Source organism: Maniola jurtina, chromosome 25 (genome assembly GCF_905333055.1).
Source record: "Maniola jurtina chromosome 25, ilManJurt1.1, whole genome shotgun sequence".
NCBI classification, from domain to species: domain Eukaryota; kingdom Metazoa; phylum Arthropoda; class Insecta; order Lepidoptera; family Nymphalidae; genus Maniola; species Maniola jurtina.
This window is the reverse complement of record NC_060053.1, coordinates 1,731,919-1,756,850: the sequence shown is the minus strand read 5'-3', so window position 1 is coordinate 1,756,850 and position 24,932 is coordinate 1,731,919. Positions and strand designations below refer to the sequence as shown.

The 24,932-nt window shown below is 37.0% G+C and overlaps 1 protein-coding gene across 4 annotated transcripts in view; it reads right to left on the bottom strand.

Moving 5' to 3' along the window:
* LOC123878207 (rho guanine nucleotide exchange factor 11) overlaps positions 1–24,932 on the bottom strand; it is a 207,419-nt gene that overhangs the window by 14,533 nt on the left and 167,954 nt on the right. For all 4 annotated transcript variants that reach the window (XM_045925328.1, XM_045925330.1, XM_045925331.1 and 1 more), the window contains 2 exons: positions 19,180–19,279; positions 18,187–18,315 (listed from right to left, as the gene is read on the bottom strand). In XM_045925328.1, coding sequence (XP_045781284.1) covers positions 18,187–18,315; positions 19,180–19,279 — 229 coding nt within the window. The remainder of the gene's footprint in view (positions 1–18,186; positions 18,316–19,179; positions 19,280–24,932) is intronic.

Sequence of the window (24,932 nt, the reverse complement as noted above, 5' to 3'; positions counted from 1 at the left end):
AAGACCGCGTAACTTTGAAACCGAATATTTTAACAGAAATCTGGAAAACCACAGACAGACATAGATATTAGTTTTTAGAATATGTCTGTTAAATTTCATGGACTTTGGTTGCTTGATATTCAAATAAAATTGGAACTACGTTTGTATGAAGCGAGTGACGGAAAGACCCCTCTTAATGAAAACAGCTCGCTCAATGTTGCCAATAAAACAATAATAATGCGGATTGTTCAAAGGTCGGAGGAAACGCGATCCATAACATCTGAAGGAAGTTGTAAAAGTCTAAAACGGGACGCGGTGCACTATGGCATATGAAATTATATCAAAGTTCAGACTACGAGTACATAGCCTCATGTTCTTATGACAAATCCCATCAAAATTAAGCAGTAAGCTCTGCTCATTGAAATTATCGTACAGTATCAACAGGTACTCTACTATTTTTACAGTCTAGCCTATGATTGAATAGCTAATAAGAAAATATTAATATTAAACAAGTTGAAAACTAAAACCCGACTGCGATCGTCTTAACGCTGAAATATTAAAGTAAAATTGTTTTTCTGTCGCTTGGTATATTTTAATGTTGTTGTACATTTATATTCATGAGCTCAGAATTTTCTCCTCTTTCATATGTAATCCTACTCGATACAATCGCAAAAAAAAAATTTTGGAGACCTCCACTTTTTTTGATGTAACATCCGTTAGGTCAATTTTTTGACCTATGTCACCCGGACCTTTAAAACGAATCAATTGACACCTCAATCATCAAAATCAGCCCAGTAGTTTAGGCGCTACGGTGGAACCCACAGAATCTGTATACAAACATACATACATAGATTTCTAAAATCATAACCCTCCCTTTAGGCTTTGCCGCAGTCGGGTAAAAAAACCATTAGGATCGACTCTCCGACCTCCTGTATAGAAACCCTACTACTTATCCACTAGATTTTTAGTTTTACTAGGTACTAGGTATGCTATAGGTGGGTACTTTTATGGCCGCACTTGTCGTAGAAGCTCGGTTAAACAATTTGATAGGTATTTGGGTATAGAACTTGTTATGACATACTTCCATTTTCATTAGCCCATAAAGCTTTCCACGGAAAACTCTCCATTAGATTCGCGTGATTAGTAAACTGAACTAGTATTTACGTTTTCCGTCACTCGCTTCATACAATCGTAGTTCCAATTTCATTTGAATATTAAGCAACCAAAGTCCATGAAATTTTGCAGACATATTCTAGAAACTAATATCTATGTCTGTGGTTTTCCAGATTTCTGTTAAAATATTCGGTTTCAAAGTTACGCGGTCTTAAAAATTTTCATACAAATCTTTGAGCCGCTGTCATTGTAAAACTACATATTTTTAGAAAAATCTAAAACACCACAGACACAGATATTAGTTTCTAGAATATGTCTGCAAAATTTCATGGACTTTGGTTGCTTAATATTCAAATGAAATTGGAACTACGTTTGTATGAAGCAAGTGACGGAGAGAGCCCTCTTAATACCATGTTGTACGTGACACTTGAACTAATGGATTTCTGGGAAACTTCATAAATGTTACAATTAGATGGAAAGTGATGCTATTTCTGTTGTAAGTACTTGTACATCCTTATAGTCATTGTTGTAAGTACTTTTTAACCCTCGACTCAAAAAGAGGGGTGTTATAAGTTTGACGTGTGTATCTGTGTATCTGTCTGTGGCATCGTAGCTCCTAAACTAATGAACCGATTTTAATTTAGTTTTGCTTGTTTGAAAGGTGGCTTGATCGAGAGTGTCGGTTCAGCCGTTTGAAAGCTATCAACTCTTTTCGAGTCTCCCGTTGGCACCATTCGGGTACCTACCCTAAAAAGTTGACAAATCACGAGTGTTTCCCAAAAGCTAAAAGTGTGAACGTTTTATTGTAATTGTACTGTTATCACCCAAACATAACTGAGCAGGCAATTAGTTATGATAAGTAAATATTATCTTCTTCACAAATATTTCTACAATTGAGAGAAAATATGCTCTAACATGAATTCTATTACATAACCTGTGTTTGTTGTGGGCGCTTCTCAGACCTAGGTGCGTTTGCGGACCCACGTAGCTTTATTTTATCATAGCTATATATTATTATCACATCAGATCATGGGAATCAGAACATTCCACATATGAAAAATAAAACCTTTATGTAAATGATAACATTATATTCCGCAAAGTAGATACCTTTCCGACAAAGTCCGTCGCGCCAGAACGCCAACGGTCGGCGGCTGGCTGCCCGCCGGGAGCGACACATTCCTGGACACGCGGGGCGGCGCTTGCGCAGCCATTCTCACTTTTATCACTTCTGTTCACTTTACAAATTACATTCTTCGCACTTGTCACTTATGTGTTTATAATTTATTTCACTTCACTTTCATAGTCAATTTATTAGGTGAGTATAAGTTTTTTATTCAAAAAGTCTAGCATAAGAGTGTTTTTCAATCAAGGAAGTGGAAGCTAAGCGGATACCTACTACGAAAGATTTATACAAAACTAGAGGATGCCCGCGACTTCGTCCGCGTGGATTTAGGTTTTTAAAGATCCCGTGGGAACTGTTTGATTTTCCGGGATAAAAAGTTGCCTATGTCAATAACAGGGATGCAAGCTACCTCGGTACCAAATTTCATACAAATCGGTTAAGCGGATGGGTTTTTGGGAATCCCGTGGGAACTCTTTGATTTTCCGGGATAAAAAATAGCCTATGTCCGTCTCCGGGATATAAGCTAACCCTGTTCCATATTTCGTGAGAATCGGTTACACTGTTGGGCCGTGAAAAGGTAGCAGACAGACAGACACACTTTCGCATTTATAATATTAATAATAGTATGGAAGTGTAGATTGAGCTTAGCAAACTAGATCAAAAAAATCCGTGGATCGTTATTTAATCCTGGTTAAATAGAAAGAGGACGCAAAGATTTTATCAAAAATGGGGGTAAAGATAATGTGTTTGTCAGATTTTGATTTTATGAAGATGTTATGTTCATAAGTTGTAAGAGTATTTAGGTTATGTAGTATCCGTACGCAATAAGTACGTACTCTACGTAGGTACATACTCGTACATAATCCCGTGCAACGCGATTGGTACTAAAATACTTTTAATGACAGCAATAAATCGCGAATTAAATCTCCCGACCCGTGTTCCCGATTGTAAATTTCCCGTGTGTTTACTGAAAAATGCTAAAATTTTGCATCTGCATGAATCAAAATGGTCATAACTCAGTTGCAAAGCAGTGGGAATGGGCAGGGCAGTAAGTGAGGCAGTGGCAGAGCAGAGGGGTGTGGTGGCGCTCACTAGGGAAGGTCTTTGTTCTACACTAGCTGATGCCCGCGACTTCGTTCGCGTGGATGAAGGTTTTTTAAAAATCCCGTGGGAACTCTTTGATTTTCCGGGATAAAAAATAGCCTATACGGATTCGGAAGAATCCCTCTAAGTAATGGTAAAAGAAATTTTGAAATCGGTCCAGTAGTTTTTGAGCCTATTCAATACAAACATACAAAAATACAAAAATACAAAGGTTTCCTCTTTATATATTAGTATAGTATATATTGGTAGATGCTTTTGACGATTCGAAAGAACTTGTAAAGTCTAATTGAATAAAACATTTTGAACGTTGAACGTTTTGAACGTTGAACGCCTAAGGCCGCACACGACACGAGAGTTTTTTTTACGTCCGTTAAAAAAGCGCCCAAATGTAACAAACGTATTCCCAAGTATCTGTTCACACGTAAAAAAGGCGTTGACGTGTGAACATATACTTCGGAATACATTTGTTCCATTTGGACGCTTTTTTAACGGACGTTAAAAAGCTCTCGTTTAAATGAGGCCTTAAAGTGGGCATACACTATCCATCCTAATAGCAGGGATAACACAAAAAATACCTTTCACAATATGTCACTTCCACGCAATACAATACACATATAATTATAGTTAACAAATATAAATTAAAAATTTACAACACCCCCGACAAGTGAAATTTACAGTAATAACTAGAAAAGAGCTGATAACTTTCAAACTGCTGAACCGATTTTCTTGGATTATGGCTAAGAACACTCTCGATCAAGCCACCTTTCAAACAAAAAAAAAAAACTAAATTTAAATCGGTTCATTAGTTTAGAAGCTACGATGCCACAGACAGATACACAGATACACACGTCAAACTTATAACACCCCTCTTTTTGGGTCGGGGGTTAAAAATAGGATGCTCTCTTGGTAGAGCAAGTAATCACCAAGATCTCTAAAGTCTAATTATTATTTGACGAACCTAACAGTATATTATCAGATAGGTATAATTAGTAAGGTAATTATTTTTGTAATAATAACTGTTATAACAAGTAAATGCACGAAGAAAAATAATCGCTAATTATCTAATTAAAAGATGCTAGAAGAAATAATCCCGTAACAAGAAAAAAAAGTCTAAAACAGAGATAATAATTCACTACTATTTAGTAAATCACCATACATATAGTATAGCAAAAACTAACTGCATGTGCACAAAACTCATCACATTTTCAATTCGTTTGAACGCTATCATGCCACAGACACACAAACAAGCAGACAAAAGGGTCAAAAATATTATAACACAACTCTTTATGACTTATGGATTGAAATACCTACCAGTATTCCACAAAAGATACAGGAATCTATCAAAAATTATTCAATATAAACTATTCAAATAAAATTAGCCAAAATCAGACTAATATTATATAGGTGAAAGTATGTGTGTATGTATGTTACTTCTTCATGCGTATTATATCCTACTAGACGGATTTGGGGAAAATCAAAGAGGATAATCAATCAGGATTTCAAAAACCTAAATCTACGCGATCATAGGGCATCGGCTAGTTAATAATGAAATCAATCTGTTATCTGTCGATAAGTAATTTAGCAACGCGGTTATTTGTCAAAAGTTGAACGATTTTTTTGACAAATACCAACGTTGCTAACTAACTTATCGACAGATTACAGATAGATTGATTAATTATTATTATTAGATTAGATGTAATAATACTAAATATCGGCCGTATGTCAAAGACACTTTCACTCTATCACTTTAAACCTAATTATCTTATAAACAAACTCAAGAGTCAACACACGTCTACACTTCACGATATTTTCATGGCAACTGAGGGGGTAAGTGGTATGATGGTAAAACACAGTTTTGACGACCTCCCTGGCGGAGTGGTGAATGGGGTCTTACTAGAGGTCGCGGGTTCGATTCCTAGCAGGGGCAGTTTGGAAATTTATATTTTCTAAATGGTCTCTAGTCTGCTCTGGTCGGAAGCTATGGCCGAGACTAGTTACCACCCTACCGACAAAGCCGTGACGCCAAGCGATTTAGCGTTTCGGTACGATGCCGTGTAGAAACCAAAGGGGTATGGATTTACTGAAAACTCCCATACACCTTCCAGGTTAGCCCGCTGCCATCTAAGACTGCATCATCACTTACCACCAGGTGAGATTACAGTCAAGGGCTAACTTGTATCTGAATAAAAAACCGGTATGGGGTGTGGGTTTGATAAAATTGCCATACCCCTTCCAAGTTGCATCATCACTTACCACCAGGTGAGATTGCAGTTAAAGGCTAACTTGTAATCAAATTTTAAAAAAAATGGTAAGACGCAGTAAGTAAATACAAACAAACATACATTTCACAGGCTACGCTGTACAGTATACTGACACACCTAACTTGAAGTCCAACCCTCAATGGCTTATTAGGGTTATATGGGTGTCATTTCGGTCGTACCTACATTCCCATTGCACAGTTTTACGATTTGTTTGATATCTACGTGACTACTTCGAACTGGGTCGGTCGAAATGACCTTTACGATCAGCGGTACAAAGTGCCTTGCAAGCAAGAGATATAGGGTTCGATTTAAGATGATTTAGGAAAGAGACTTTTAGATAACTCAGATCTATACATTGTTTAAGAATTAGTACATATTTTAAAACATCAATTCTATGTGTTTTTAATACCTCGATAGCTCAACGGTTGAGGAGCGGACCGAATTCCGAACGGCGGTTCAAACCCCACTCGTTGCACTATTGTCTTGTCGCACCCACTCCTGCCACAAGCTTTACGCTTAATTGGAGGGGAATGGGGTGTATTAGTCATGATTAGCATGGCTAGTATTGTTTTTAAAAAAAATAACAACTATCCAACTCTTTCAAAAAGAAACCCGAAACTGATCAAGAAGCTCAAAATTCAAACTACTCAAAACTCTGCATCAACCACTGGTTCGGATGCCTCTCCTACCGAAAAGAACAAGCAAGAAACTCGGCGATTGCTCTTGATTGGTTGGTTAAAGGACGTCATATGCAACTCTTGAGTTTTGTGCTGGTTTCGAAAGTCTTTAGTAAAACCTTACGTAAATAGAAACAAGTGTAAATTAAAAATTTATAACACCTCCGACAAGTGAAGGTTACAGTAACTAGAAAAGAGCTGATAACTTTCAAACGGCTGAACCGATTTTCTTGGATTATAGCTAAGAACACTCTCGATTAAGCCACCTTTCAAACAAAAACAAAACTAAATTAAAATCGGTTCATTAGTTTAGGCGCTACGGTGCCACAGACAGATACACACGTCAAACTTATAACACCCCTCTTTTTAGGTCGGGGGTTAAAAATAGATTCAAGTCTATGGGTGTATGCCTGCACGCCACTCCCTGGAAGACATACATCATGCCATACCTACGTCTTGGTCACCGTTTCATATGTTTGCCGCAAACACATCAAACCGCACCGCACCTTGCAGTCGTAGCTCGTGGATATGACGTCAATGTCGGTCATACCAAAGATAAAGCATAGGTGATATTGCTCGCAACATTGCCCTGACCCGGCCCGGCTCCGTTTGGATAGAGTGAACTAGAGTGAGGTCTCGGTTTTGATGCTGAATAGACATCTGTCAAATATTAGGCTAGGGGTGACGTGAAATCAAAGAGATTCAGTCGTTTCGTCACCTACCCCTACCATCAAATGTAGGTAATATTCGAAGCCTAGAAGTTTTGTTGCAAGTTTCCAAACTATCGTGAAAGGAGGTTTGGACGTTTCTAACAATCATTTCTTAGTGGGAGTCTACATTATCAAGTTACTAAATTTTATAGCTTCGTCCGGGTGTGTTTAGATTTCGCAAAACTTCCGTGGAAATTTCCGTGGAGTTTTCTTTGATTTTTCGGGATAAAAAGTAGCCTACATTTATTTCTGGGATGCAAGCTGTCCCTATGCCACAAAAAAATGTGGCCATAACAAATATAATTAGTATTTTCAACTTTCCAAATAACATATAAGTATCTACTATACCAAATGGGGTATCATAATATGAAAGGGCTTTACTTGTACATTCTAAAACAGATTTACAGTTAGTTTTATCCACAATAGTTTTTGATTATCGTTCAATATGTCGAAAAAATACGACTGTAATGCGGAACCCTCGGTGCGCGACTCCGCTGACTCGCACTTCGGAGGATTTTTGAAAATATTTAAGTCGGCATAGGAATTAAAACTGTACGTAAATAGAATATTATGCACTTAAAAACAGTTTCAAAAGGATACCTTATAAAATATACGATGGGGTGTCTTATTCAGATACAGCCTTAATCTTCTACTTAGCGAATAAAAGGGTTAAAGAGCTTATTTATATAAATTACTGACCATGCAAGTTGAGTATTAAAAATATAATTGACTTATCTGCAGTGAGGAAATGCTATATAAGGATACTGACTGATCAATCAACGCACAGCTCAAACTATTGAACGGATCGGGCTGAAATTTGGCATACAAATAGCTATTAAGACCTATAGACATCCGCTATGAAAGGATTTTTCAAAATTCAACCCTAAAGGGGTAAAATTGAAATTTGAAATTTTAAATGAGGGGTTTGAAATTTGTTTCATCTAACATCACCACTAAGAAAGAATTTTTAGAAATCCCAATATACCTAGGTTTGACTGAACAGATTTTATCCCAGCTGTGGGACTTAAATAGCTTATTACTTTTTGTTTAGACATTTATTGAAAGCTATAGCAATGTCACGTCATTGGCAAGAAAAGTAATTTTAAATTATCCGATGACAGATCTTGCTAACGCGCGTAGTACTTCCGGTGAAGATGTTTGCGTAGACTGTAGAGGTGAAAAAATATCATATGAATGAATTATTTTTCTTTTTTTTCATTCAATGACAAATTACCCTTGACTGCGATCTAACCTATTAGTTAATGACGATCGGGAAATTAGGTTTTTCCGAATTTAATTCAGATATCCTTAATTTAGATAACAAACTTTGTGTTTTTTTTAAATATTCCTGTATTGCAATCCATCATACAGAAAAAAGAGTATTGGGATATTAAATATATAAATGAAAAAACTGACTGACTGAGATATACAAATTCAGAACAAAGCAGGGTCAGAACAATCAGGCGAAGGTTGTAAATTGTAGTTTAAACAACGGAACGTCCCACTAAGAAAGCTTTAAGAATTCCACTCAAGCAAAGCCGGGGCGGATCAGTTAGTGTAGTGATACACAAGGTAAGACCACACGAAATTTCGCTCATCATCGTCATCATCATCAGCCTGTGGGCGTCCACTGTTATATATAGGCCTTCCCCAAAGAGGGCCATCACACCCGGTCCTCAGCCTTCCCCATTTAGCCACTTCCCGCCAGCCGCTTTATATCGTCGGTATATCGTGCTGAAGGGCGTCCCACACTACGCTTGCTTATACACGGTCTCCACTCAAGGACTTTCCGGCTCCAACGACCATCGCCTCTACGACAGACATGGCCTGCACTGTCACTTCAGCTTGCTAATAGTTTTGGCTATGTCAGTGACCTTAATTCTCATTTCGCATTTTATCCCTCAGGAAAACTCCTAACATAGCTCTCTCCATAGCTCGCTGAGCAACATTGAATTTGTGGACAAGGCTGTTTGTTTCGCCCATGCATACAAATAAACCCAAGGAACTGTTGTCTGTATGAAAGCGGGCCTGTTTCGACACAGGGTCAGAAATAGGCCACCAGTCGGTCAAGGGCAACACGGAACACCGGCCACAATGAATCACGATGCTACAGACCAGCTGACTGTGGTTTACAGGCCGAAACGTATAAGAAAAACAGTAAAAAAATATATATAATTTAATGCCAAATGATTATATTTATAACTAGCGGTTGCTCGTGAGTCCCGAATGGATGGATGGATGCATGGATTTAGATATTTTTTTTAAACCCAGTGGGAACTGTTTGTTTTTTATGTCCATCCTCGGGATACAAGCTGTACTTTTCGTCAGAATCGGTTAAGTGCAGTAGGGCCCATTGCGTGCTAGACCTTCGTTATTTTATTAAAAAAAATTACACCTATATTACCTGTTTTCTCGCAAAGCTACTTTGATCTAAACTTCATAGTCACGTCATCGTTCCTCCATGTGTTGAGGACAATACGCAGATAAACTTTCAGCTTTTATAATATAACGAAGCTCTGGCAAGCGCTGGCTCTCCCTCTAAAACGGATGGGCCGTGAAAAGCTAGCAAATAGACAGACAGACACGCTTTCGCATTTATGATATTAGTTTGGATATATGTATTCACAAAATATGTGATTTATGTCTGTACTTACCTGTGTAACAGGTAGAACCTAGCAAGTAGCAACAATATTGGCTAATGGTCAGTACTCGAACCGGCAACACATCCAGAGATAAGGCCTATCATTGATTGAGTGAGCAGTGATGAAAACCAGCCCGAAATACTGTTCGGGAAATTCACGCGTAACCCTGACAAAATCTCCGTAAATCATACTTTTCATGTTCCCGACTCATGGTTAAAATGTTTTGATGCTACGTAGTTTCGGTTCTTGGTATGATAAAATGAAGACTCAGAATGAAATCAGAAATTGGAAACCAAAATCAGGAAGATTACTAAAATTATACCGAAATCATATTTTCTTTCAATCAAATAAGTTCCTAAATCATTACCAAATTCAACCAAAGGCTTTTGGGCTATCAGTTTGCTTTTGATATACTAATAGATTTATTAAAGCTACTTTAGTTTTTACTAGTGAAGAAAGAAAAGTGGACATTTAAAATAGAACTTTATTTAAGTTAGTCGATTTGAATAGAGTTTGATCGACACGCCTTATTAAATCTTTCAAAGCCGCTTGATCATGAATTTATTTATTTTTTTGCATCAAAGTCAAAAGCTTTTTTCACGAACTCTTGGTTAATGTAAACTCAAAAAAAAATTCCAGCAATATTTGCCATCTTACACAATCTATACTAATAAATAAAATTGGAGTGTCTGTCTGTAATTTCGAAATAACTACCTCATATTAAGCTCATATGGTTATTTGAACGATACCAACACTGAATCACACGTTTTTAAAATTTTTGTCTGTCTGTCTGTCTGTCTGTCTGTCTGTTTGAAAAGGCTAATCTCCGGAACGGCTGAACCGATTTTGACGGGATTTTTACAGACAAGTTGAGGATTGACCAGGGCGTAAAATAGGCTACTTTTTTAACCGACTTTCAAAAAGGGAGTTGTGTTTTTCTACCTATGTACACCGAAATCTCAGAGATTTCTGAACCGATTTGCGTAATTTTTTTTTTAATCGATAGAGGAACTATGTGACATTGTTTCATAAAAAAATTGGATTCCAACTCCTCAATCCTGATGCTGTAGGGGACCTCACCATCAATACTGATGGGATTTAGAAACTGTCGGTTATAAATTGATTGATATTGAAGGTATCTGTAATATGTAAAGACTTTGTCGTTGACCTCGAGGACCCAACTCCTCAACCCTGATGCTGTAAGGAATTGCATTCCTAAATCCTGGTGATCCCTCGGGATTTTTTAAGGATCATCCGTTTAAATGTTTTTACGTGATACAGAAACACGTTGCATCCCGGGGACAGGCTATTACGGATAGGCTACTTATGTCCTGGGAAATCAAAAGTTCCCACGGGATTTCAGACCCTAAATCCACGCGGGCGAAGCTGCGGGCATCAGCTAGTCGTACATAAATTCTCACAACTTACATAACTTCAGCGAATTCTAAAAATTTTCCGATCGCCCGGATATTTGCGAAATAACCTCCAAGCATAAATCCGCCATCAATAAAAAACCCCCGAAGCAGACCGAAATAAAAAGCAATACAAACAGGAATACATCGTTTAGATAAACGCGCGTACTGTGGAAAACATGATATTCACACATCGCCAAATAGTTTGCCGCCATGTAAAAATGAGTGATTCGCTAACTCAGTGATCTAAATTAAATCTCGTACCTAACTAATAGCTCGTTCACACAGGCCGCGTAAGCGTAGAAGTAGCGCGTACCATTGGGTTGTAAGATATGGAACTGTATAAAACATGGCACACCGCTTGCGTAACGCGTGGACGTATGCGTAACCCGGTGTGTTAGGAGTTTACGCGCGTCACTACGCACGTGTCACGTGTACGCAATTGGTGTGTTTGTTTCTACATTACTTCACTGAGTCATAATTAAATTAATTTTTGTTTGAAAACCTTCAATGGATTAAAAATGAATGTCAAACGAGCAGGCGGATCACCTGATATTAAGTGATTACCGCCGCCCATGAACATTTGCAGCACCAGAGGAACCGGTGATGCGTTCCTGTGCCGCCAAATTCATGAAATTACCAAGTGTGAATTAAAAATTTATAACACCTCCGACAAGTGAAGGTTACAGTAACTAGAAAAGAGCTGATAACTTTCAAACGGCTGAACCGATTTTCTTGGATTATAGCAAAGAACACTCTCGATCGAGCCACCTTTCAAACAAAAAAACTAAAATTAAAATCGGTTCATTGGTTTAGGAGCTACGATGCCACAGACAGATACACACGTCAAACTTATAACACCCCTCTTTTTGGCTCGGAGGTTAAAAATGAATCGGCAAAACCACATCCAACGTACGGCGGTGCTGAGAAGTCATCAGCACAATTTTCGGAATTCCGATCCGGGAGATCTATACTTGTATTTATTTTACAAGAAGACTTACGGCAAGTGGCGTTAATTCTGTAATAAATATAATTTTCTCGCGGCCCAAATCAAAGGAGTAAGAGGAGATAAGACCTAATAGGGCCCCATTTACACGAGAACTTCTTTTACAGTACGACCAAATTAATAATGCGCATAGAAATCTTCGTCACTGTTCGGCAACGGTCGTATGATACACATGATATTGACTCCTATTGGTTTATAACAAGGTGCAAAATGCAAGTGCATTGTTTAGGGCTCTTACGATTCAATGATTCGGAATACGACAATTAGCGAAGATTTGCATGCGCATTATTAATTTGGTTGTACTGTACGTCCGTTAAAAAAGCGCCCAAATAGAACAAATGTATTCCCAAGTATCTGTTCACATGTAAAAAAGCGTTGACCTGTGAACATATTATACTTCGGAATGCGTTTGGGTTATTTGGACGCTTTTTGAACGGACGTTAAAACAGCTCTCGTGTGAATGAGGCCTAAGGCTGCAGAGTAAGCCGAGGTGCAGTGCTTTATCACAGGACTGTCCAAAAAATGGAGTATAATAAGTACAGGGTTCGTGTGTGGTTGTATGTGCCTCTCTTATTCCACCATAACTTAAAAATAAATGTACCTATTTGATATAATATACATATCTGCGTAAAAGAGTTTTGTGAGCAAAGTTATTAAATGAATGCTATATCGACAAAATAACGTTTATCAAGATTATTTGAAAAAAAAAATACTACAACTACCGTGAATATTTCCTTCCTTGTAAATAAATAATTAAAAAATGATCAAAATAATATAAAACGCTACCTCTTATGACCTGTTCTATAACTAAAAACCCGAATGGCAGGCGTTTAGCCAGACATTTACGAGAATCACGGCAAAATGCAGTTAGATGAATAATAAGAAATGCAATTCAATCTCGTAATAATTTAGAAAATAATTGTCACCATCTTACGCTTATTCAGCTTTGAATAAGTGCAATAAAAAAATCTTCAAGATTGTTTTACAAATTCTTTGGTCCACGATTAAAAAGGCTATAAGTAATTCCAGTAATGCGCGTGCGCAAGTGTGTCTGCCTGTCTGCTGTCTGTTATCTTTTCACAGTCCAAACGTCCAAACGCTGAATCGATCTTTCTTGATAAAATTTGGAACAGATACAACTTACATTTTTGGATTCTTGTACTTTTTGTTTTAATCAAGAAAACTAAGAGTTCCTACTGGTATTTAAAAACTATTTCATTATTATCAACCAATAGATTCCCATGTAGACCCCCCAATGAGAAAGTATTATTAGAAACTAGAGGAAAGACGCGGGCAGTGTGGTTTTCCGGGATAAAAAGTAGCCTATGTCCTTCCCCGGGATGTATCCCAAGTCATCAAGTCCCAAGTCTCATTAAAATCAGTTCAGCGGTTGGGCCGTGCAAACGTAGCAGACAGACAGACAGAGACACTTTCGCATTTATCATATTAAAGTATGGAAGTATGGATTCGAGCCGAATGAAGTTGGGACGGGTTAGCTAAAAATGATCTATAAAGAGTCGCTCTATGATAGTCCATATATATCACTATTATTTTAACAACAAAACCCCCATTGTTCCCCCGTTTACTGCAACTATACAGATATACCATAACACACCATGGCGCATAATTCGCGCTGCAAACTGCAGTATCAGCACCCTTCCCCCACCTGTCTCCCCGGAAATCGGTAGTCTGGGGTGTTGGCGGAACAAACCGTTTTGTGTTTGTGGCCACATTGTGATATTGTTGCCTGTATACCAAGTTTCTAGACACGCATTGTTTGAGTATTGCATTTTGTACACAAGTCTATACCTACTAATATTATAATTTTACAAGTTTGTAAGTTTGGATATAGGAGGTAATCTCTGAAACTTCCAAAATTTATTTTATCATTTCAAAGTTACATCGAGGATCAGCAAATCTATACTAATATTATAAAGAGGAAACCTTTTTTATTTTTGTATGTTTGTATTGAATAGGCTCAAAAACTACTGGACCGATTTCAAAATTTCTTTTACCATTACTTAGAGGGATTCTTCCGAATCCGTATAGGCTATATTTTATCCCGGAACACCCGTGCGAAGCCGGGGCGGGTCGCTAGTTGTAAATAAAGCCGTTGATCTTTGTGGTTAGTTAGTAAGTATGGATCTACGATATTTACTTTGTAACGGATATTTATTTATCAAAAGTTCTATAAGCTCGGAGTTCATTCACTATACCTATGCGATCACGCAATTTCGCTTTTCATATTATGTAGAAAAGTATCACTAGTTTAGCACGAAATTAGTAATAATAACCTATCTAAAAATATGCGAAAGTGTGTCTGTTACCTTTTCACGGCTCTTATTTAGCTAATTTTGACAAAATTGGGTACAAAGGCGGCTTGCATCCCGAAGTCGGATATAAGCTACTTTAATCCTGGTGAATCAATGAGATCCCCGGGATTTTTAAAGGCCCATACGTTTCACCAAACTTTTAACGGGTACAGATATAGGTTGCATCCCGTAGACGGACATAGGCTACTTTCGATCCCTGAAAATCAAAGAATTCCCACGGGATTTAAAAAAAAGACTAGCAAGAACACTAGATTCATAGAATAACTATTATTTTACAATAGTTGTAGAATAATAAAGTTTTACACTACCTAGTATGTATCGACTTCTCGCCTTGTCTTGTACTAGTGCGCGGTTTTGTTTTGACGCGATGTCACGATCACCTATTGTGAAGCACTCATGAAGCACGCTCTTTGCAATACTATAGTGTGAGGGCAAGCGCACACAACGGACTATTCGCTAAATAAATAAATAAATAAGATTTTATTTCAGACCATGTTTGTATGTTATACAGATAAGTCCATATACAAAGAAGAATAGAAGAATTAGCTAGGAAGTATAGAAGTTATATGTACATACACGAATTCACAGACAGCGGAATGCTCTTAGTCTTAGGATAGTTCTTATTCATAACTAGCTGACGCCCGCGACTTCGTCCGCGTGGATTTAGGTTTTCCGAAATCCTGTGGGAATTCTTTGGTTTTCCGGAATAAAAAGTAGCCCATGTGCTAATCCAGGATATTACCTATCTACATTCCGAATTTCAGCCTAATCCGTCCAGTGGTTTTTGCGTGAAGGAGTAACAAACATACACACATACACATACACACAAACTTTCGCCTTTATAATATTAGTGTGATAGTGTGATATCGTTTTCAAAATTAACCCAATCGAGCACTGAACCCTCGACTCTTAGGTCCGCGACTTTTACATTCGAACCACTAAGCGAGCTAGCGACAACATCTAGGTATATACTATATAGGTATAGTTAGGAGAGAATCTAGGTATAGATATTGATTGATTGTTTGAGGTATAGGACCTGAGGTGAAGTATCATACCAAATCTCTGGATTAATCAACCACTTACTGCCATTTACCGGGATGGCTTTGACTTGGACATATAAATTATAATATCCAAAAAAAAATATAAGTAATACCAAAATAACTATTCAAAAACACTGCAACAACAATACTCAATATTATAAAAACACTGTTAAAGCGATAAACAAGTTATAATTTCTAGTCAAAAAGACGTTCGTAGGTACGTCCGTACGCGATCGCGTCTGAATCGAGACTGAAGTGAATTCTGAAACTAAATTACTGAAAACCGATGCCTGAAACTCGTTTCATATCCTGTGCGGCACTGAAACCCATTGAGGTAACCAAATACTAGAACGACTATTTATATTTTAAATCCATACTTCCATACTAATATTACAAATGCGAAAATGTGTTTGTCTGTCTGTTTGCTTTTCAGGCCCATCCACTGAAAAGAATTCGACGAAATCATAGAGATAACTTGGAAGGCCACAGGCTAATTTTTATCACGGAAATTCAAAGAATTTCAACTAGTCTCATATTATAATTTGAAATGTGATGCCTGAAACTCGCATTATATCCTGTGCCTAACTGAAAACCATTGAGATGCCTAAATTCTAGATCATTTAAGAATAAACATAAATAAAAATAAAGATAATTATTATGAGGTACCTATACGTATTTCGTACATTTAATTCTTACAACTATGTGGAATAATAAGTATTTCAAACATTTTATTACATAAGCAATATCTCATATCTCATGTAACTTCAAATTAAATTAGTTATTCACATCCAATGCCTGACATTAATAAATCCTGTACAATTACTGAAAACCAAAGACATTTGAATATTAGATTTTAGCATATTTTGTTAAAGATTTTGATTTCATGTTCCATTGTAACTTATAATTAATGAACTACTGAAAACCGTTGCCTGAAACTCGTACATAGTACTTTTGCTGAAAACCATTGAGATACCTTACTCCTAGAGCTGCTATTAAAACCTTTTCGTAGGACAATCTTGATCTCATGTTCATGTACCTAACTTCTAGGTAAACGCGTCCCATCTTAGACCACATCATCACTTTCCATCAGGTGTGATTGTGGTCAAGCGCTTACCTATAGTGAAAAAAAATATATATAGAATTTCAAAAAATCCGATTCTTAAATTTTTTAATCTGTAAACTGTAAGTCTTTTGTTGAAAACCATTGAGTTTAGTTAAATATAGAGACAAATCCTAGATATTTTCTAAGGGTTTAACTAAATAAGTTACATTATAGTCAACTTCGAACAAATCCCACAGGAATGCAAAGTGTATTCAAGAGAAGTTCGTTCAAGTTATCAACTTTATTCCTCTTCCAATGATATATAATTTCGGTTGTCATAAGAACGAACTAATTAACTTTAATGCACATAAAAATGGACTTTATTACAATAAATTTAGACTTAAATTTCAACGCTTTGTAAACAATAATTAGCTAAGATACCGCTATGAAACGATTTTGTAACGTATGACCTAGGCAATTCAGTTGAAATTAGGTTGTTTTATTAGTTTCAGTTAAGACGTTCAAATGTCTAGCTCAGTTAAGGTGGAAAATATCTAAGTCCCTGCCATACTCAGTGTGTCTATTTCTGTTGAAGGAATCTAAGGAATCCTACGGTTTATTTTGAAGCTAAACGTCAGTAGTTAGGTACCTACTTACCTACAATTTGAAAGTTGGTATTATAGTCGATTTATGAAAGCAGTTCCATTCAGGATTATTATACGGTTCCATACCTCAAAAGGAAAAAGGAATCCTTTTAGGATCACTTCGTTGTTGGTCTGTCTGTCAATTCGGAAGAATCAGAACCTTAAAAGTACTTCTCAAGTACTTCAAAGTGCTTCTATACAGCACAAGTAAAGGGGAAATCAGAAATCTGTGGATTTGTGACTATATATCACAAAAAAATTAGTGATTTGTGTTCCCGACCAGATAATATAATTAGTTATCACATCAAGATGGTGTCTGTCATTAACTTGCAAGTTTTTATTATACCGAATAGAGGTCATATACGGTCGGCCTCAGGAGTAGAGTAGCAAATCCGCGAAATGATCATTAAGGTGCTATACGACTTATGGCCTTTACTGTGCCTACGATGCTGCAAAACCATCAAGAGAACTAACTATACAAGTACAACTGTACCTTTCGTAAAAATGGGTTAACAGATGGGGAATATAATGGACAGACATTCGCTTCTATAATATTAGTATGGTTTTCTTTTGATATTACGAAAAATAAATTGTAGAATCTAATTTTTAAACAACAATCTATTAAGTCACTGGGCCATGCGATAAGATTGAAAAAGTAGGTAATTTGTAACTAGTACCTAAATGTGTTTCGGAAATGACGATAATAAATATGTAAATAGATTAACTAAACTAATATTAGGCGTAAAGTGTGGCGCATGAAGCGATGTTTATGCTGTGGACAGACTGGTTTAAAATGTGCGAGCAATAATGTTCAGATTTAAACCATAAAATGTACTTTATAACAGAAAGTATGTATGGAACGTTAGGAAAGAGATCATAAGGAAGCCTTTTCTGAGGATTGGGACGGATGTTATTCAATCATTCAATAGTATAAAATTCGAGTAGGTACATTTAACATTGATAAAAATTAGAGATGGGCCAATTAGTCCCCGACTAGTCGGGAAAACCGACTATTCGGCATCTTTTATAGTCGGCAACTAGTCGACGATAGACAGACACACTTTCGCATTTATGATATTATATTAATATGGATAACTTACTGGTTGTGGTGCGCGGTGAGGCGGTTGGGGTCGGAAGCGTTGCGGTGCTTGCCGCGGCGAGGCGCGTCGCGCTCGCGGCAGCTCTCGGCGCGGTTCACGCCGCGCGCGCCCGCGCTCGCGCCCTTCCAGCTGGTGGGGAAGCGGCATTATGTTATTTATGCTAATATAAATTATGTTAAAAATATAATATAAATACGAACTTCTCAAGTTTGAATTACATTTTGATAAATCGAATAACATTCAATGTATGTTGCCCGGTGGGAGGCTTCGGCCGTGGCAAGTTACCACCCTGTCGGCGAAGCCGTGCCGCCAAGCAAAGTACCATTTCGGTACTATGCCCCATAGAAACCAAAGGGGTGTGGGTGTTATCAAAATTGCCCTAGCCCTTTCAATCTGTCAAATCAATCCTGGTCAAGGACTAACTTGTGTCTAAATTTAATTCGATTGTGTTTGTTCCGTAGTGTTGAAAGACCCCCCGCGACACCAATTGAGTCCCAGGGAGCCGCTGGATTCAGGCGGCGCGGCCCAAGAGACCTATGTCCAGCAGTGGACGTCTATCGATTGATGATAATCCAATCACAATTGCACTCACGCACTTAGCAATGAAATAATCATTCGTTTAGAATGAGTTTGAATCTAGTATCTTCAGGATTTGATAGCCTCAAAAAAAAAAGGATTTATCACTAGAGGATGCCCGCGACTTCGTCCGCGTGGATTTAGGTTTTTGGAGATTCCGTGGAAACAGTTTGATTTTCCGGGATAAAAAGTAGCCTATGTCAATTACATGGACGCAATTTTTTTTATTTTTTTTATTTAAGTATTGAAAAGGTCACAGACAGACAGACAAACAGACAAGGGAAAAGTCCTTATTTTATTTAATATTATATGGATGGATAACGCCACCTAGCGTACGGTAGCATTATTAATTCGTGTTTCAGAAACACACCTTTTACATTCAACTAGCACCATCTATCGCAAACCTGGGGAACTTACTTAGTTTCCTTCTCTGGCTCCTTGGCGGTGGCGTCGCTAGTGTCGACGTCCACGTCCGGGGCAGAGGGCTCGTCGGTAGACCCTTCTCTCCTTGAATCTCCTGTGGAAAGGACAGAAACATTTTTATTATAACACTGTACTCAAAATCAAAAGCTCCATAATTCTTAAAATCAAATAAAAAAACATTTGTTTTTAATAAGGATAACATTACATATTAGGGCACTTAGCTAATGCTAATGTAGGTACGTAATGTACATAATTATCTGTTGTAGGTATACCATTCTTTAACCAAACTGATCCAAATCTAATGGTCTCCATCATCAGTGCTATATAGCATTTTGCATAGAAGCGCAAAAGAAATGTCTAAGGGCAATATTTAGATTAAAAATGACGGACAGTTGTGTACCCTATTTTAAGAAGTATAATATTTTGACTATGCCATGTATGTATATCTATGAGACTATCATTTTTATTAAACAAAACTTGGACTTGTATAAAAATCTCAAAAGTAAAAGACATGCGTATAAACTACAGCACCCCTCTTGTAGAACTGCTCATTTTTCTAAAAGTTTTTTCTCCACTGGGCCACTTTTGTATAATCACTTGCCCAGCTATATAATTGAGACCCGTGAACTTCCTTTATTTAAGAGAAAATTGAAAAAACTATTATTAGAAAAGACATATTACTCAATTAATGATTACCTCTCAGAAAAGTTATAACTGTATTTTAATTTTGGACATTTTGCTATTCTTATTTAATTATTATTTTTATTTATTTATTTTTTGTGTGACAAAAATGTATCTTAATTTAATGTAACATATTGCATGCTTATAAGCAGAATTTGGCTGTACTTTTTTATCTTTGTAACATCTCCACTGTTTACCCAAATTCGCAATAAAGAAATTTGATTTGATTTGATTATGAAAGCAATACATTTAGAGTTTAGACTTATCATTTTAGTTTAGTTAAGATATTGTGTACAACAGAATAAGCCACATTGGTTTACTAGGCTTTTTAATGAAACTAACTCTTCGGAGTTATGTGCGTTTGAAACAATTAAATATCACTTGCTTTATCGGTGGAGGAAAACATCGTGAGGAAACCTGCGTGCCTGAGTTTTCCATAATGAAAAACGATGTGTGAAGTCTGCCTATCCGCATTTGGCCAGTAGTCTATGGTCATAACCTTTTCGTTTTAAGAGGAGACACGAGACTGTGAGGAGTGGATGATTCATATTAGAAACTTAGCCAAACTGTCATATATCAGTCAGCTGTATAAATTGCAACAGCTAAAGGTATGCGCAGGTTTCAACACTTCAATTAAGTGTTCGCGTTTTGCATCATAATTTATTTTCTGCTAAACTATTACTGAATGAACTTTGAATTTGTTATGAGCTTCACGAGCAGACTTGGCGGTACATATTACCCATTGATGTAGGATAATTGGTATAGATGGTAGCTCACGAACATAATGTCATCACTCAAGTGGTCAGTGGTGGTGGTTATTACGAAATGCAGAAAAAAATCTTTTTAACCCTCGACCCAAAAAAAGGGGTGTTATAAATTTGACTTGTGTATCTGTTTGTGGCATCGTAGCTCCTAAACTAATGAACCGATTTTAATTTAGTTTGTTTTTGTTTGAAAGGTGGCTTGATCGAGTGTTCTTAGGTATAATCCAAGAAAATCGGTTCAGCGGTTTGAAAGTTATCAGCTCTTTTCTAGTTACTGTAACCTTCACTTGTCGGGGGTGTTATAAATTTTTAATTTACACTTGTATAATATATACAACTCCAGTTTCTAACTGCAGGTCGGGTGTCTGGTGGCTCTAATGAGCTATACCTATCTATAACCTTTAGAATGCATTGTGATTGTGTCAACTATACTATTCTATACAGCAGCCCGATGACTTAAGAGGGGTCTCTCCGTCACTCGCTTCATACAAACGTAGTTCCAATTTGATTTGAATATTAACAGAGCTCTCTCCGTCACTTACTCCATACAATCGTAGTTCCCATTTCATTTGAATATTAAGCAACCAAAGTCCATGAAATTTTGCAGACATAGTCTAGAAACTAATATCTGTGTCTGTGGTGTTTTAGATTTTTCTAAAAATATGTAGTTTTAAAATTACAGGGGCTCAAAGATTTGTATTTTTCTTTAAAAAAAGGCCCAACTTTGTGCTCGTTTTTCTAGACAACAAAGCAATTTAATGAAATTTGGAAAAACCACAGACCTAGAAAATTTAATGAATATTATGTAGTAAAAAAATTATCGTTATATATTTAATATTGTTATAATTATGTGGGAACTACGAAAACCAGAAATTACACCCAGAAATCTTGAAAATTTCGTGCTGTCTCGATTTGTGCAAGCGGGGTGGTGAAGTGCGGGGGACGACACGTGAAACTGACAGAAACTGACAGTCTAAACACACGGGCCACATTTAGACTGCACCCAACTCCAAACTTGTCGATAGGTCTAACTAAATACACTGGTACATTTCAACTTGCGTTAGACGTATGCGTTACCTACCGTTATGCGTAGACGTTGCCTGTAGATAAAAATATGTCTCATGTTTGCTGGCAATAGCGCATGCATCAAACCCTGCAAGTTGCAACTCTCTTGCAACCTATTCCTCACGCAATACGCACAGCTTTAATATTATAATTTTTGACAATGCCATAATATATGTAATGCCATATCACAGGTCACTCTCTGATTTATTGCTAACAATTTACTTCCAAATGCAAAGAAATCTAAGTGTGTTGAATTCACACTGCCCAATACCAGGACCTTAAATGACATAAATTCATTGATAAATCTATGATATGTTGAAAATAAAGGAGAACCCCGTGTTTCTCGGTATAATGTTAGATGCAAAGCTTCTATGGAACACCCACATATCAACACTTGATGGTAAACTCAGCTCTGCTGCTTACACTGTTAGAAAAATTCGACAGGTACTGACGTGGAAACTGCAAAAATTGTATATTTTGCTTATTTTCACTGTATTATGTCTTACGGACTTTTGCTATGAGATAAAGCGGTAGATATTGAGAAAAAAATGTATTACAGAAAAGGACAGGACGTGCATTTTATAATTTAAAACCGCGCGCTGCCATACAATAAAAATATAAGGAAATAAGTACCTTATCTATTATCTTATAGTAGCTTCTAAATATATTTACAACTAGCTAATGCCCGCAGCTTCGCTCGCGTGGATTTAGGTTTTTAAAAATCCCGATCCTTTCATTTCCCAGAACAAAAGTTGCCTCTCCGTAATAGCCCGTCCCCGGGATGCAACTTGTTTCTGTATCACGTAAGAATATTTAAACGGATGATCCTTTTCAAATCCCGAGGGATCACCAGGATTTAGGAATGCAATTTCTTAGAGCATCAGGGTTGAGGTCAACGACAAAGTGTTTACTTGGTATAGATACCTTCAATATCAATTAATAATCGACACTTTTTAAATCCCATTAGCTTTAGTAGTCAGGTCCCCTGCAACATCAGGGTTGAGGAGTTGGAATCCAAATTTTTTATTGAACAATGTCGCAAACTTTCTTTATCGATTAAAAAAACTACCCAAAATTACGCAGTTAGGTTACCTGCCAAATTTCATGGTTTTGAGTCAACGGGAAGTACCCTAGAGGTTTTCTTGACACACACGACAGACAGAGAGATAGACAACAAAGTGATCCTATAAGAGTTCCGTTTTTCATTTTGAGGTACGAAACCCTAGAAAACGTAGGATCGGCATTCCGAACCAGTGGTAAATTTTTCTGACCATCCAAAAACACTTTGAAGTTTACCTAAAAGTTTACAGGAATAAAAATTTATCATTGTATTCCATTCCATTTCATTCTATTCCATTCTGTTCAAAGATAAATAGATAATAAAAATATTTGTCACCGAAACAATAATTTACGATACATCGACCAATATCAATTTTACTGATGACAATCTGACTATTACCAAAGTGAACGACTACTATAATATCTATTATATACGACTAACATAATATGTATTATAAATTGTGTGCCGTTTGCATTCTCACTAGGTTCTCATTAAGTTTGTTTTATTTGGTTAAACTTTCTGGCATTTATATTGTTATGACGTTTAATTGGCAAACAGTCTGTTCATTGGCTGAAACTCAAAAATTCAGCCAATCACAACAAAGAAAATATTGTAATAATGATTGATGCAGCTTTCTGTAATTGAAAACAAAATATTTGACATTAACTTGAATGTGACAGTGTTTTCCGCATAGGGTTGCCAGAGGCCCCGTATTTTACTGGTTACCCCGTATTTCAGGATACAGAAACCTGTAATTATGAAAATAAAATACGGGGCAAATAAAACTAAATATTTTTAGGGTTCCGTAACTCAAAAGCAAAAAAGAACTCTTATAGGATCACTTCGTTGTCTGTCAGTCTATCAGTCTTTCCGTCTGTCCGTCTGTCCATCTGTCCTTCTATCCGTCTGTCATGTGTTCATGAACAAATATTAGTATTTTCAATTTTCAAAGTAAGATAACTACATATATCAAGTGGGTTATCATATGAAAGGGCTTTACCTGTTCATTCTAAAACAGATTTTTATTTATTTTTATGCATATTTTTTTAATGCATAACAGTTTTTGATGTCTCGAGTCGATGTCGGAAAAAATACCCGAATACGGAACCCTCGGTGCGTGGGTCTGACTCGCACTTGGCCGGTTTTTTACAAATTCAGCAGGAGCTGGCTGGCGAAATCAAACACTGACGTTATGTCCAGTAGAAAGAATATTTTCCTTTTGCGGCAATGCGTAGCCGAAACCCACTCGATATTGATCATGGTCGTAGCCAAGGCGGTGGGGCTTGGTTTGAGGATGTAAGCCTTTTTTTATACAAGTTAGCCCGTGACTTTAATCTTTTCTAGTGGTAAGTGTTGATGCAGTCTAATTTCTTGGCCGTTAGGGCCATACTAACCATATAACTAGCCATGACCGAAGCCTCCCACCAGACCAGAAATTTCGAAATGGCGACTGCGCCTGGGAAGCCGTCAAAAACCTAAGCCTAAAATAATACTTACACTATTTCTTGCATTTGCTTACCAATTTTTTTTTGGAAATATATCAAACATTTCGCGCTCACTTCACTCGCGCTTTGAATTTCTATTACTTGGTGTAAACCCCGCAATTTCGTTTGCATGAATTTAGATTTTTAAAAATTCCGTGGGGGATTTTCCGGGCTAAAAAGCCGCCTAAAAAAAATGTCTGGGATGCAAGTTACCTCTGAATAGTAAGTACCAAAATTTTGGTAAAGAAGATGGGCCGTGAAAGGGTAACAAATAGATAGGCAAATAGATATACTGTCGTATTCGTAATATTAGTATGGATAGGAAGCTTTAAAAATAAAATCTTGCTATGGCTACACTCGTTTCCCTTTCATTTTAATTTTTTCTGTATTGAACCAAAAACACTTACGCTCACTGCGCTCGCGCTTTTTTATTGTTGTATTTTATCTCACTGTCAAATTGAAAGGCGAAATTCCACTAACCAGGTAATTAGCCCATAAAGTTGAGCGAATGTTTTTTTCCTCATGACAGGATTCAGTTCCGGCCCTAATAAAACCTCTCCCGCAATCGATTCCTGGCTACGGCCATAGTATTGATACTGTGAAGGTGGAATTACAAATTAAATGTAATTTTAAGTTGAAATGAGAAGATTGTATGCATGAAATGTATAACATTTTGCTTTACAACACTAAGAG